General features: G+C 31.8%; 2 protein-coding genes across 2 annotated transcripts; one reads left to right on the top strand and one right to left on the bottom strand.

Annotated features, from left to right (window-relative positions):
- Positions 1–1,872: 1,872 nt before the first annotated feature.
- Positions 1,873–4,484, bottom strand: LOC100306046 (uncharacterized). Its single transcript, NM_001249789.2, is given in 4 exon segments — positions 1,873–2,079; positions 2,561–2,682; positions 4,034–4,128; positions 4,204–4,484. Coding segments are annotated over 4 exon segments (492 nt in total). The 5' UTR covers positions 4,391–4,484; the 3' UTR covers positions 1,873–1,991.
- An 8,053-nt stretch (positions 4,485–12,537) lies between these two features.
- On the top strand, positions 12,538–15,546 carry LOC100797432 (E3 ubiquitin-protein ligase BAH1). The gene is made up of 6 exons (XM_003554475.5): positions 12,538–12,858; positions 13,158–13,402; positions 13,692–13,946; positions 14,364–14,501; positions 15,086–15,144; positions 15,237–15,546. The coding sequence occupies exons 1-6, from the start codon at positions 12,687–12,689 to the stop codon at positions 15,340–15,342; spliced, it is 975 nt and encodes a 324-aa protein (XP_003554523.1). The 5' UTR covers positions 12,538–12,686; the 3' UTR covers positions 15,343–15,546.
- Positions 15,547–16,297: the final 751 nt, after the last annotated feature.

The following is a 16,297-nucleotide window of genomic DNA, read 5'->3' as shown; positions in this document are numbered from 1 at the left end:
TAAAACCCGTAAATATTAGGCAGGCGTCGAGTTATCATGACATTTTTATTTTTCAGCCGAGTGAAAATGTATGGACTAAAATTAGTGCGTTGAGTGTAAGGACTAAAATTCAAATGAGTGAAAAATATAATGATTGAAACAAAAAGAATGAAACAGAAGATCAAAATGTTTTATTTTTGGCAAAGGTGAAAAATAGAAATCACTCAATTCCGACTTGAAAGATGGTTGTGTATTATTCTCTTTGAGCCAATGATTTTTATTTTTTTGTATGGGGGTGAAAGTAACTGAGTTTTGATATCAAAGGCGTTTGTGTGTTTTTGTTGCTCATATTTGGACAAGAGATTGCGTGTTTTATGGAGATTGTCGAGATAAGGAAATGAAGTGCTAGAGGGGGATGGCATGAAGGGACAAGTTGAATTAAAAGTAGGGAAGGGTGACTGATGACGAAGCATCACATTCACTGGTGGTTGTTGGCTTGTCCTTGTGTGGTTCTGCTTTATCTTAATTTCATGTCATGTGCTGTTCCTCTTCACTCCTCCTTTGGTCCTTCATCACTCATGGACCCCTTTCTTTTTTTCTGTTACTCATTTCACCTATGTCTCTGACTTCCTTCTATCTCTCTTGGCACACTATTTCACTGTGGATAAAAAAGAAATAAACTAGTGTTGCACAAGACACACTATTTCTAATAATTAGATTTAAATATCTTAAATTCACTCCTAAAAAAATTCTTACAAATTTAATCGACAGTAGTAAATGTGATCGATCAAAGCTAATAAGCAATAAATTATTCAAGTAGATCATCATTTCTTATCCCCATGAGTATCTTTGGAGTTGTTTGCTCAACAATAAACAAGATTCATGAATATTTTGAAGATATCTCTTAACTTATGCCATTAAGATTAAGAGTAGTTATCTTATTTTGTTTATTGATTCAAGTGTGGTTAATTCATTTATCTGATTCTTAAGGTCACTATTTGATTAGATTTTCCATGTTAGTTTCAAATTTGGAATGCTATCAAACTTTATTTGAAATACCAGATGAATATTAATTTTATTTAAAAATAATATAACATAATAATTTAATTATAATAAATACAAGGAACAGAAGAGTAATTAAATATTTATAACATAAAAGGAGATTAAATTTTTTAACTTGACAGAAAATCTCATAATAAAAACTATACTATATTCACTGCATCAAGAAATTTACAACAACGTTAATAAAATCTAAAGGACGAATTTTTTAGAGAGAGACAATTTTTATCTAACTCTAAGGTTCGTTAGTTTTCTTATGGGTTTTGATATAGTCCTCCAAATTTTTAACTTTTTTCTTATTTTCTTTTGAGTTTGTGTGTGTATGAGATCTTTCGGGGAATACAATTTAGTTGGGATTTCCCTTTCGTCTCTCACCACTCTAACCTTAATTTTATAATAATAAAAAAAAGCTTTGAGGCTATAATTAGAAGTTCTGAATCAGAGGAAATTAGTTTCTGAATTATACTGCATGATAAATTAAGTCATTAGGAATGAAGGGTTCGAACATTTGAATAACTTCAAAATCTCATTACCACCATTTTACCATAAAAAACTAAACTACATGACCAATTGGCAATTGTCGATTGAATCGACCCTATTCATAAATTTTATATACGAGAAATGAGAAGAAAAAAAAAAAAAACAAGTCAATTTAATGCGACAAATTCACAACTTTCATGAGTTATACACACACAACAGTGACATTTATTTAAATAAATTGCTCTTGAACAAAATAAACCAAGCACCACCAGTGGCCGTGAAGGAAAAAGTATTGTGCTTACATACATTATTTGTGGGTTGTAACTTTGAAAATAAAAAAGTAAATGAACCTTAAACCACAAAGTCAGCTAGGCATGCAGAAAACAATATTATGAATTCTTAAGAACATTTATTTTCCCTGTTGCTGAAAAGATTTATGTGCACTGCTATTTAATCGGAGCCAACGATTGAGATCAGTGTTTGTGCTTTGGTTTCTTCACGATCATGACAGTGCAGTGAGCATGATGAGCACAATAGTCACTTACACTACCTAAAACCGCTCTGCAAATAAAGGTAGTGTCAAAGCAAAGCTGAATTAAGATATTTTGAAGTGAAGACCTGGCTTTCATAAAACAACTAAAATAGCTAGCGTGTGAAAAAGTTTCCATGAATTGAAGTGACAATGATTGTAGATATCTGTTAAAGATGAGCCCAAAAACTATACTATGTGCTAACTACGAAGACTAAAACTGCCAATCTGGCTTCTGCAGCAAAAAAACAAACAATAAAACAAAGGAGCGGCCAATAATTCCCATGGATTTAAGGTGTGATAACTAATATCTTACTCATGTTCTTGGCAAATTTAGTTTGCATGATGTTGGTTTTTTTGAGAATGTTAGAACACAATTTACTATATTCATGGAATTATATCTTAGCCCGTTCACAAATTTCATAAAAAAAAATTGTCATACTCTTATATGACCTATATCATTACAAAGCAACATAAAAATAATTACTAGGACCAAAATTAATGAATTTGTACCTTTTTAAAGTCCCATAACCATGACTACCCACAACCAACATTGAAGCTTGGTGCTTTTCCACTGCCTCGCAAAGAACATTTCTAGGATCACCTTCTAGCACTTCCACTGCTACGTCATTTACCTGTTTAAATTAGCCATCGGATAGTAATTGCACAGGTATACACAGGCCACGCATTATAATATATAAAATTTTGTTGTTCTTCAACATAAAAAATGAAGTAAATTGATACAACATTATATCTTATCTGTATTTTTGTTTTTTTCCCTCAAACTGGAAAACTAAAAAGGCAAATCACATTTTCCTAGAAGGATGGGTGCACTATTGAAGCCATTAATTAAAATTAATGAACCATGAGATGCAACTTGGGCATGGCTTAGGAACTAGGATGTGACGGATCCTGACAATGATATTAGCTTCTTTCATTAAACGAAGACAAAAGGTATTTGAGGTACCACTCTGCAGCTCTGAGAATGATGCATCATTAAGTTAAAATTGGAACAGCATATATAGTACTGAACTACTACTGCTACATCTTGTTGGTACCATAGAGTGAGATCCAATCATGTCCCACGTGGAGCACAACGAAGATTGTTAGCGTGGGTCCAGAACCAGAGGATATGGTATATATGCCTCACAAGTCACAGAATTAATTTATAAACGCAAAATAAACCCGACAGGCATTAGGCAATATATGAGAAATAAGAATTTTCATACTTTTTCCCCCTTACTTCCTTCCAAATTCCAAGGGAAGCATGAAGATCACAGAAGGATTCGGGTAAGAAAGGGTTAATTACTTTCAAATTCTTAAATAAACAAGATTTATCATGGAAATCAAACCTCGATTAGGGAATAACTCTTAAAAAAAAAAACAAAATCTATCATGTCATTTTTTAATTGGGGGAACAAGAAATGAGATAAGAAATCAAAAGAGGTGATCCCAATTGTCTTTGCTCAAAAAAAAATTTGTTTGTACATGCATGTCTACTATACTATAGTCTGGTGTTTTTTTTTAAAAAAAAAAAAATTAACATAAACGTATCAAAACTGTACAATTAAAGATGATAACTACCAATTAAGCGAGCAGGTAGAATAGGAGTATCAAAAAAATATTTTCTTTATACATACGTATTATTACGTAATATGTTAAGGATTAGCCTTTCAGGAAAAAAAAATTGTTAAGGATTGAAATTAGTATTAATCATTTATTTTGTTTGTTTTATACTGCTTTTCTTTTTTATAATCATTTAACACACATCCGAAGAACACATACTAACAAAATACATTAATTATATAGTAATGGATTATTATGTTCTTTGTCTACTTCTCTCCGTTGTTAACCTTTTCTACTATATCCAAACAAGTGGCATGCATGCAAGCAAACAGCGTACAAATATGTGCATAAACAAGGTTGAAAAACATGCAAATTAAAGTTTGGAAATAGAAACCGATCGGATCAAATTAAATAGCATACGGATTTCTTCTTGCATAGTTCTGTAGCACGTTCAGTGATTTTGGCAGCTGTTTTTCTCAAATCGGCCTCAACAACAGGTAACACCTCAGCGGCTCCTGCAAGCAAAACATCATCGTTAATTACGAAACCAACACCATGAACAACAAGAACGACAATGAAGGGTTAGTTACCAGGGCCAACAAAACCGACAGCAGAGGCAACAGAAGGCTTGGCATAAACAAGAAAAATCTTGAACTTAGGAACATTTGCAGGGGATAGCAAGTGATCCAGAGTCCATTGGAGAGCGTACGTGCTGAAATCACTGTCGTCGATTCCAATCACCATCACTTGCTTTGTCTCTGACCCACTCGTCGCCATGGAATTCCAGTTGCAATACCTCTTGGATTCTGTGTTTATGTTAATTACGGAAGGGAGTTACTTGCGTGCTACGCTAACTTTACTACCATGTGGCGATTTGCGCTACTTGATGTTGGAATTTATTCGCATTCAAAGGAAGCGTTATATAGAAGCTACAACTACAGGAGCATTTGAATCGGGTTCGTGGAACAAACAGCGTCGTACTATTCGGGATTCTGTTCTAGACTTCACTAGGTGGAAACTGGACAGTGGATTACGGACCGCACGCTTTTTACTTCACCAACCTAAACCGACCACGTAAGTTATTTTCTTCTTTTTTTTGTACCGAATGAGTCATAAACCTGTTATTAACCATGATTGATGCGAAGCTCTAGTTGTTTCCAATTGGCATTGCTCTTTTTTTGGTCGAAGAAAGATCCATCTTGGGGAGGACAGAAAAAAAAAGAAGGTAAATTATGCAGAAACTCTGTTATGTTGATATGAACCTACATTTGGTATATGTCTTTCTCACCGGCTTAGGCTATATGTCAAATTTAATATTATAAAAATAAAAATAAAGAAAGGAATCGTCTGGAATTTCAGGTTCCTGAGATATTCATGAAATAAACACATTTATTGATAGATATTTTGCATATAATACTAGTGTTTTTTTTTTTTCAATTGACGTAGAGCATGTATCATACGACCACTGTTGGGTATGCACATGAGTGGTGGTCATGAGTCCAGCCCAATATTTTCATATGTTCACCGTTAGATATTAGGCCTAGGCCCAAGTAAATAAGCAAGTAGGTTCTAGAAAGCATTTGACAATTGTTAGCATTCCTACTTCATTCTGTTCTTAGTGTAGTATACGGTTATGTAGATGGATTGTAACGGTGCTGTCAAAAAAATCAGAAAATAATGAATTCAGTTTAGCTTGCTACGTTCTCTTCCTCTTCCTAAATTTCTCTGGAGCTTCCCTTGCTCGAAAAGGACACGTATCATCAATGTATCAATTCTACTAATAACTAATTTGTGTAAAGAACTTGATTGATTTCCTTTCAATTATGTTTTTTTATTTATAATGTTTGAACTTGAGACATTGTATAAAAGAATGCAACTCAATTTTACTTAAACTAACCTCATGTTAACTAGTAATTTTAAATATAAGTAAAATATTTAATAAAATAACAATTTGATTAATGAAATATTGCTTTATCAATAAAATATGAAATATAACCATTTGAAATTTTTAGGCTTAATTTTTTTTAAATTTTTTTTAATTGATCTAAGGTTAATTTAGTTATGATTTGTAAATATAATGTTGATTAAAGGAAAAATAATCTTGGGCTAAATTACGAATTAAGGAAAAAATATTAATTTGATAGGTTTAGAAACAGGTTTAAAAAAAAACAACAAACGTGATATCATCCTACATGTAATATTTTAGTAATTTGAGTTTATTATAGAGTTTAATTTATATATTAACAAATGTGAAACACCTTTAGATGCATCTAATAAGATTTCATCACTTTATTTTTTTTTATTGGTAATCAAAGACCGTGCCAGGATGCTTGCAATAACTTATGCACTCTATTCGATCAGAATTAGATCCCTTGACGATTTAATCACTTCATTATGTCATCTTTTCTATTAATATGATATTAGTATATTGCAATAAGGTGAATTCCTCTTCAATGTTTATAATATTTAATTTTAACAATAAAAATAAAATTAATCTCTTTATAATATAAGAGAATATTTATATTCTCGTTAGGTAAAGATTATTGTTTCTTGTTCAATTATAAAAGAAATGATGCCATCTAAAGCTATGATATGCTTCTTCTATCAATAATTCTCCTTCTTATGTGAACTTACAAAAATGACAAGAAGAAACAAAGCTCGACAAGTCTTTTTTTTGTGTTGTATAATAATAACAACAAAGTCTGAACCTATAATTTCATGTAAATTCCACAAATCCTTCATTAGCCGGCTCTGATGGGTAACTGTTCAAGACTTCAAGTTTAAACCAATGCAATAGAGAAAAAAATTTTGCAGCTTAAAAAAAATTGGCTTGATTTAAGCTCTTATTAACAGTTTGACTCCCCCCAGCTTTCATATTTAGTGATCATATATCATCAAGGTGAGCCCAGTAGCCCAAGCAAGGCGATCAATTGGACCAAGGATGTACTTTTAAAACAAATCAGGCTACCTCTGAAAAAAAGAAAAGATCATTGCTATATTCACTCCCCTTCTTTGTTTATCCACTCTCCTTTTCTAAGTAAACAAGGGAGTTATTTTTTCGGAAAACAAATAGAAAAGGGGAGTAGATATAGCAACTGCCAAAAAAAAGCCAAGGCCCATCTTTAATTATATTCAAGTGTGATCAAATTCGTAACTTGACCTAACCCGTGAGAGCCTCGTACTCGAATGTTGACTACCACTCTTTCTTTTGAGTATCTTCGCATTTGTTGCATACCACTATTAACAAAATATATTTTAAATAGTCATATATTTATAGCCTTGTTGCATACCACTTTGTTTTTGGGGACATTGCATTTGTCATCTTGGGTCGTAATGTAATAATGTTATGTAATAGGACTTCAATCGGCCTTGGGGTTTTTGTCCCCTTTAATCTAATACTATCAGCTAACTAGAAAAATAAAAGTCCATAACCACGTTTATTGATCACATTAGTATATTTTGTTTATATAACAATCTATAGTCAAAATGATCAAGAAGAAATTGTTTAAATTGCGTTATCTTTCTTAAAGACATCTAGAATAATTAGAATTCTAGATAAAGAAAAATGAACAATGTTATATTTTCGTACAAATCTTCCTATTATACCTACAAAGAAAATTTTAAATGAAAAAGTAAATGTATAATTATTATAAATAGAAAATGCATTTAATATTTACTATACAAAATTATTCAAAATAAAAATACTTACATACAAAGTACTTGTCATTTTCTTTTTAAGTCTCTGGATATCACTCGATCTTAAGGTTTTTTTTTTATATTTTATTTTCCAATTCTATCTATATGACATCGTCAGTTTCGTCACCTGAATGACTACGGACATATGTATTCTTCTTATGTGGTTCTAAATTATATGGCATTAAAATAAAAAAATTTCTCACATTGGAATCCAACAATTTCTCTCGTATAAATTATTAGACGTGTAGAGGCACGAAGAATCGAGAAAATGAAGGGCTATTGTACTTGTGACTGATAAAAGATTGTCGCTTTCCCAAAGTGGGTTGTTGTTGTGGTTGCATATACGTACGTATAGCTTGTACTTCTTTGATGGTCATGGTCTGTACTCTGTAGTACTACTATTAGTCTATTACCTATGTCAAGATTCCCATTCCTTACTCTCATTCTACCATTACTAATGGTGAGAAAGTTACACTTGATCGGGGACACGATTATTGGTGCGTTTAAGCTTGTTTATAGGCTGCTTTAATATATGGGATGGATAATGGATTAATGCTCGACAATTATTTGTGATCCTTACACTTGCTGTCCCTAACCGTCAAAAGACAATGATTTTATTGTTCATTTTTGGCTTCTGAGCATCCATTTAAAGGATCATAAGAATGAGTTGACCGGATGTAAATTGTGAAGCTGAGGAGTATAAAATAAAATATATCAGTGTCGGTAAAGTCGTAAAGATATCAATTTTGGGACCTAAAAGAAACCTATTATGGCATCTTCATCATCAATAGATTATAGATATGATCTTAGATGGGTTCAATTCAAAACCAATTTCAAGATTTTTTTGTGTGCTGTGTATGGGTGAACATAAGTAAATCTGAGTGCGAACACACACACTTTCGTGGAAAAATAACTAGTTAATAATTGACAAAAAGCACTAGCAGATAGATTATATTATATTGATCGACTTCCTTTCACTGTAATTCATGGTAGTTAATATCCCTTTAGCATTTCCTAAAGTACAACAGAGAAAAGAGGTAACTTAAAAATAAAAATAATAGAAAACAAAGATGGTGGTTATGGGAACAAACCTTTCAAGTTGTATATTTAAATTTGGCTAGAGATTTCAGAGGGAAGGTTATTTCCATCATTGATCATATGGACCACTTGTGATTTACTTCTGTGTAGACTCTACAGGATTTTAGAGAAAAATCCTCCTCATTTTTTTCCATTTTTTTTTATCACTATACTTTGGGAAGAAAAAAAATGATACTCTCCACTATGGGTATATTATCTCCATTTCATTTATTTATTTTTATCAAAAGTGATAGAAAGGGGAACACCCTAATACTATCGGACAAAACATCATTCATCAATGATATACTAAAACCATTAGTAGAAGTTCACCTAAAGGATTGATGCACCGTCGAACTGCAAATAATTTTACAATTTCATCTAGTTATAACTAATCAACTAGTTCTATAGTATTAGCAGATTCTCATGAAATAGTTTTTCACCAAACAAAAAAAGTGGCATTAAAAAATTTGAATTCATACCCATCATAAAGATAAAAGTTTGTATTAGATGCTTAATCATTTGTGTTAACTCAACATTGACTTCAAGTGATAGAAAAAATGAAGAGGATCTTTCAGCCATGATTTCATGGTAGTGATTCATTTATTTTCCTATAAATACAGTAATGGAAGATATAGAGAAAATCTTTCTCCCATAAGTTCACGGTAGTCAATTAGTCATTAGGAGATAGCTGTTAATGTTGTGCTACAAATTAAGTTTATATATAGCATGCTTTTTTGCTTGTGAAGTGAACATAGAACCATTAAAACGGACAATATATGAATCGGGGTCAGGAAAATAAATGTTAATGACATTCATGGCAAAGTTGACAACTACTATCACAGAAGATTAAGGAATAAGAAGGGGAAGGGGACCACTTTGTTTCGTGGACGCAACGTAATAACGGAGCAAAAGTGTAACATAGGAGAGCCTTTGAACTTGGTGGCACTACGTATATTTGGTGGTGAAGTCGTTGCTTGTGGAAGGAAAGGGTACATTTTATTGGAAGATTTATCATAATATTTTATGCCAACAGTACACACCAATTCGTATCTATCGGATCTATCACTTCGCGTTCATGGCATGTTTGAACATCAGCATTATCATGTTTGTGGCGTAATGAACCAAATTACATAATATGATGATCAAAGCGTTCGGTTAGTTTTAATGTTTCTTAAGTTAATTTGATACATTATTTTTTATTGTTGTATCAAAAAATAAAATGTTGATCAATAAAGTTTTAAAAATATATTACATATTAAAAAGATTAAATTTTATTATTTAAATAAAATTAATTTCCCTAATGTTACTTTTAAAACATTTTTAACAAAGATTAAATTTTAAATATTATTTTTCTTAAAATCAATCCTTGTCCCATTAATTTAAAAATATTATGTTAAATTATCAACCAATTGGCAATTAGACTGTATGTTTTTTTGGATAAACACTCTAGTTTGCTTTTGTGAATTTGCTTTTGCAAATGTGTGACTATGTAGGCCCATAGTCACCAACCCAACAAGACCATAATCCTATTCACGTGGCATCGCCGCTACGTTTATTTACACGTCGCAAAATACTTTATTTATCCTTTCCAAACGGTTCTCACTTTCTCGTTTCGAATTCCAAAATATCGTCCAACACAACAATACTTGATTCAAGCCAATGGCATTAGACAAATATATCGTGTTAATAAATTAGTTATGAAGAAAATTCATATTCAAAATTTTCGACAGACAATTTCAACACGAACAAAAGTACTTGTTTTTTTAGATTCTCAGTGAATAAAAAAAGTGTGTTTGGGTTCTATCTGGCAGTGCTTTTTTTTACTATAAAATAAACTTATTCGATTGCTAGCTAAAAATTGTTATACGCGATTTTATTTTTTTTTAAGTTTATTTTTAAGAAATAAAAAGTTTTGAATTAATTACAATTTGATAATACCTTGGATTGAAGGGCAAGGCTAGGGTGGACCAAGGTGATCCAAAGTGAATCATTATTTTATTTGTTGGATTATTCTAATAATATAGGATTCTCTATACAAGATCTTTATCTCCTCCATCAACCCTTCTTATCATCGTTCACGGCGGCCAGAGACAATTTCTAGTGGCGAAGTTCTTTTTTTTCATTCTTTCCTTCAGTAGCCCATCCACATATGCAAAACATATTGACCACCACATTACCCAGATCCAGAAGGTTCAAACTCAGAAAGTCATAAGCAACTAATACAAAAAAGAAAAATAGGGATTCAAAAATTGGAAATACCCAATGGAGTACCTCCTTGGCTTTCCTGATTAACTGACACAAAAGCTCAACAACCAAATCGTCGTCGTTCGTGTTGCAATTAGCCCTAATTTCTTCACAACTAATTTGTATGAAAACGAAAAAATCCCATTTCCCTTATGTATTTATTTATTTTGCAAGCAATCCAACAGCACATGCCCACTAAAGCAAAACCAAATGTTTCTCTAAGTTTGAATCTTTTTCACCTTTAATAACCAAATCCAAAAACCCTAGATTGTGGGTATAATCCCACATGTGGTGATCTAAAATCTTTTGGGCTTTTTTTTCCTTTCATTTTCCTCTATTCTCTCCTAAACGTTACTAGCATTGATCATATATATTTTAACATTCAAGGTAGTTTGAGTAAGAGTGGGATGGGAGCATCATATACTCTAGTTTCAATCGGTGTGTTTTGCGTCAGTGGAGGGTCGAAAATCCTATCGCCGACGATAAATGGTGGCTGGAGGGGGAGAGTTGCCAGAGGAGATAGGGATCTGGTATGGACAATCCTATAATATTAGGTTAATCCAAGCCACAATGGACCACCTATATGTAATAATGACCTTGATTAAAAGTCATGATTTATGGTGTTATTCATTAATTTATCATATTATCAATGAGTTTCATCTGACAATTACATGTAATATTTTTAGTAAATTATATTTTTAAATTTTTATTTATTCAAAATAATTGATGATATAAGATTTTAATTAATGAGAGATTTAAATATATAATTCAAAAAAAATGTTTGAGCTGTATTCATAGATGTTTTTTTGTTTGGAGTTATCAAAAAGGAAATGAATCATTGGTACTTCAAACTTCTTATATTACTTTTGTTCTCATTAATTTTTATTAACAACAAAATGATGAGTTTGGATATCATGTTGAGTTTGTAGTTTTCTTAAGACTTTATTAAGTGCTAATTTATGATCTAACAATATGTTGACTAATACAATAACTTGTTAGGTTACTGAAGGATTTGATAAAATAATTATATGTGATTTTTTATATAAATTATTTTTAAATTTTTATTTATTTAAAACAGTTGACATACCGGTGAGAGATTTAAAAATATGATTTATAAAAAAATTATTGGTGATTATCTTGTTAAATTTCTTGATGAGGACAAAGTCAATGAGTTATTAAGATAGTTGTTATGTCAAAACTAAAACAAAAATAAAAAAATCTTTAAAAGGTTAAAATTAAAAACATCTTATTTTATATAGATAAAAGTTAAATAAATTTTATCAACCTTAACTTATTGTATCAAATTTAAAAATCATACTTAAATAGTATTTATTTATTTTTCTTTTAAAATTTTAATTTCAAACATTTTAATTTGTTGTCAGTTTTTTTTTTTACAAATACAAATAAAAGATGAGTTTAATAGTTATGTGATGTAAAATAATTTTATATATTCAATTATAACTCAATATTAATATGTTTCTTAAAATAATTTTATAAAAATTAATAAAATTATCATATAAAATTTATGATTAGATAAATAGTGCATAAATATCAGAAAAATGATTATATATTAATAGTGTAAAATATTTTATATAATTATTTAATTATTAATAATCATATATAATAAGTTTATTAATTTTTAAAATAATATAAATAATTTATAATTAGATGAGAAGATGAATTTTAAACTCTCGGGTAATTATGCATATGCAACAGCAAGGATATCATCCAGTCCTTTATTCTCTCGAATCTCGATTAGGACTGGTTTATGCATTTATTAACTTAAAAACGAGAATAGCAACATCCGATATTTTGACTTTTTCGCCGAGATAGAGTTGGAAGGTGTCATTTTCTCAGATTATTATTCGCACACGTCAAACTGTTGGCATATGGCAACAGAGCGAGGCAAAGTATTCAGATATAAGGAGACACCACAAACACAAGCCAAGTTTCGATCCTAAACCTTAAACCGATTCACATTATTCTTTCTCAGACTCCTTCACTCTGTGTTGTCGTTTCTGTTTCTTCAGCAATTCTTCTCATCGTAGGGGAAAACATGAAGTTCTGCAAAAAGTATCAGGAATACATGCAAGGCCAGGAGAAGAAACTTCCATGTGTAGGATTCAAGAAGCTCAAGAAGATTCTGAAGAAGTGCAGGAGAAACTCTTCATCCCTGAAACCCCTTAATGCATCCCTTGCCGCCAAAACCTGCCCCGACCATTGCCCAGGTAATCAAAATGCTTTTTCCTTTTTTCGGTGTTTCAAAGTTTCAATCTTTACCCTTTACAGAGTGCAATCAATCAACAGGAGATAGAATAGAATGATGGAGTCCTGGAGCGAGAAAAAAAGACTATTCTCTCTGTTTGCCTGCTATGATGGCATGCATGATATGTTGTTGTTGTTGTTTTAATTCTATAAAACAATTCGAAAGCATTTTTTTTAGTAAAGGAGATTTTTTTTTCTTTTTGTTATTCAGAGAGGTGTTTCAACTTTTATCATTTGATGCATGTGTGTTGTTATTATTCAGTGTGCGATGGGACCTTCTTCCCTTCCCTTCTCAATGAAATGTCAGATATAGTGGGGTGCTTTAATCAGCGGGCGCAGAAATTGTTGGAGCTACATCTCGCTTCTGGGGTCAGAAAGTACTTCTTCTGGATCAAAGGCAAATTACAAGGGAACCATACTGCACTGATTCAAGAGGGCAAAGATCTTGTTACTTATGCACTCATAAATGCCATTGCAATTCGAAAAATACTAAAGAAATATGATAAGGTATGGCTATTTTCTATGCTTCTCAGATGAATTTTACAAAGGACAAAACTTATATATGGTTTGTTAGATATGCTTTTGGTATTCTGGTGTTGTTCTCCTATGAGAATTGGAGATTTACGCCATATAAAAGGAAATAAAGGTTCAAAGGAAAACTCTAATACCAAAATCACGCAATCTAAGTTTTGTGTTTTTGAAAATCCTTCCTATTTGGTAGGTGTGCTGATAGTAATTATTAAGGTACAAATTAAGTGTTTGTTGTATGTTCTTATTTCTACTACTGTCACTGTAGATTCATTATTCCAAGCAAGGGCAATTGTTCAAGTCACAAGTCCAGAGTATGCACAAGGAGATTCTTCAAAGTCCCTGGCTTTGTGAGCTTATGGCCTTCCACATCAATTTAAGGGAAACTAAGGTCAAGTCAAGGAAGGCACATGCTTTGTTCGATGGATGTTCTCTCACATTCAAGGATGGGAAACCGTCACTTACTTGTGAGCTCTTTGATTCTATCAAAGTTGACATTGACTTGACTTGTTCTATATGCTTGGTAAGTTTCTCAGTATCGGTCATTGGATGAATTTGCCTCGATTTTAGTGTGTTATTCATTGTCTATTTGAATATTAGTATATTACTGTTGTGCGAATGCAACCAGGGTCTTGTCTACTTAAAGATTATAAGTAAGAATTTTAAATTGAAGTCAACTTCTGTTCTTACCAAAATGAATGCTTATTCATTAACTATTTTATTTGTATATGGTTTCATTTGTATCGTAAGTATCAGTGATTTTCACTTTTCCTAATACAAAGCATTCAACTTAAAATAAAAAGATCGAGTAAATTGACCATATCACCTTAGATTTCTAAAAGTAAAATATCGTTTCCTATGGGATTTGGAAAAGCATTTTCCTAGATTATCCTTCACTTTGTTATCCATTGATATTGTTCATGTGGCTCCTCCTTGATAGGACACAGTGTTTGATCCAGTTTCTCTGACTTGTGGCCATATATTCTGCTATATTTGTGCATGCTCGGCTGCATCGGTATCTATTGTCAATGGACTTAAGTCTGCAGATCCTAAAATGAAATGTCCTCTATGTCGTGAGGTAAGCTTCCAGAATCCAGATACATGACATTTATATCGCAAGCTCTCCTACAACTTTATTATTGTAACTGGGGTGTAAAAAATGGGGAAATTTTTTCATTTTAATTGATTCCATAACTCTGTTAAAAGGTGTGTATAAATCATGTTAATAACTCACGATTCACCCTCTACTGGTCATTTGAGCTTCCCAATGGATGGTCACAAACCTCATGTTAGTATCTTGTGCTCATAAGATCAGGATCACACTCGAACGAACTTTCTGAGCATATTCTATGTGAAATTCATTAGAGCTGAAGCATTAAAGCCAGTTTTACTATCTAATGTTTAGATCTTCCCAATAGGTTATGCTCAAGTTTGTGCATTCCCTATGGCTTTCTTGACCTTGGTTATTTAAATCCTGTGATGAGTGATACATAGCAGTTTGTAACAGAGCTCTGTACACTTATTTTAGGTACATTAGTTCTGAACAACTATAGGCTGTTAAGAACTGGCTACAATATCATTTTGTTTTATTTTCGCTTTCTGGATTTGAAGCAATTAAAATAATTGGCTAGTTAAACTTAGTTCCACTGTTGTTTATTGCAGGGTGCAGTTTATGAAGGTGCTGTGCGCTTGGAAGAACTAAATATTCTGTTAAGCCGAAGGTATGATCCTATATGTTCCATTAGAAAACTGTTTCATATGATTTTGTTTCTGCTGTATCTTCTGATATTTGATCATTTGAACCCTTTTACAGTTGTCAGGAATACTGGGAGCAGAGGCTTCAGACAGAGAGGGTGGAGAGGGTTAAGCAAATAAAGGAACACTGGGATTCACAGTGTAGGGCATTCGTGGGCGTCTAAGTACAGCATGCAATTTTCTTAGTTTCTTTTGTAGTGTATAAGGTTTGTAGTTTTGGCTGAAATGTGAATATGCATCTGTTTAATTGTTGTTGTGTATGTAACATTTTGAATAAGGCGAAGCCGCTTTTAAACTCTTTGGAAGTTTTCTAGTGACAATGTTATTACTTCTTTCCTGATTTATGAAGGGATTCTAATTCTATTTTAGACTAAACGGCTTATCTGGGGTTGTCTATAGTTGTCTATTCCAGTGCTGCAGCATGCCATTTGAGGCAGAAGCAAGGAAGATGATGATGCTTCCTCCAAACTGAGGTTGGGCGCAAACACAGCTCTAGAAGATTGTCTAACTAACAAAGAGATAGTAAAGTGAGTTGTCACCGATTCTTCCAAATAGGGGGAGATGGAGCATGCTACAACAATTGTGCTTTAACTTTCTATTTTAGCTAGCCTGTAACTGCACTGCGAAATTAAATTTTAAAAACTTGAAATTTAACCCATTTTATTATTGCATCAAAATTCATTATTGCTTTAACAAACTAACGTATAAGTTATAAGTTATATCTAATTATCTATACAATCATACCTGAATTTAAAATTATGTACTACTTTATTAAGATCCATTAAATATGCAAAACACAAAATGTTCCTCGTTTTCTTATTATTTGAGTTTTACAAATAAATATTTATAATTTAACAATTTGGAAGCCAATTTAATGTGCTGTACACACTATCTATTACTAATTCCTGTTCTAAGTTTTTTATTTATTTTACATTTAGTTTTATTGAAGCACTAATTTTTTTTTATATTTAAATTAAGGCATTTATTGGTTGCTTGTGGAGCACTCTATCAAGCTGGTTTAACTCATGGGTTAAATAGGTTGGACTAAAATCTCAATTTAAATGAACTAAAAAATGAATAATGACGATGAAAACTAATTTTAAAATAATTACTTTTAAT

The sequence above is a fragment of the Glycine max genome, chromosome 19 (genome assembly GCF_000004515.6).
Source record: "Glycine max cultivar Williams 82 chromosome 19, Glycine_max_v4.0, whole genome shotgun sequence".
NCBI lineage: Eukaryota > Viridiplantae > Streptophyta > Magnoliopsida > Fabales > Fabaceae > Glycine > Glycine max.
This window is presented reverse-complemented; position numbering and strand designations above follow the sequence as displayed.

What these genes read in the sequence shown, in the direction of transcription:
- LOC100797432 (XM_003554475.5), top strand. Translation starts at nt 12,687, where the DNA reads ATGAAGTTCTGCAAAAAGTATCAGGAATACATGCAAGGCCAGGAGAAG. An exon ending in CTGCCCCGACCATTGCCCAG is followed by an intron (nt 12,859 to 13,157) that starts GTAATCAAAATG and finishes GTTATTATTCAG; the next exon opens with TGTGCGATGGGACCTTCTTC. An exon ending in TACTAAAGAAATATGATAAG is followed by an intron (nt 13,403 to 13,691) that starts GTATGGCTATTT and finishes CTGTCACTGTAG; the next exon opens with ATTCATTATTCCAAGCAAGG.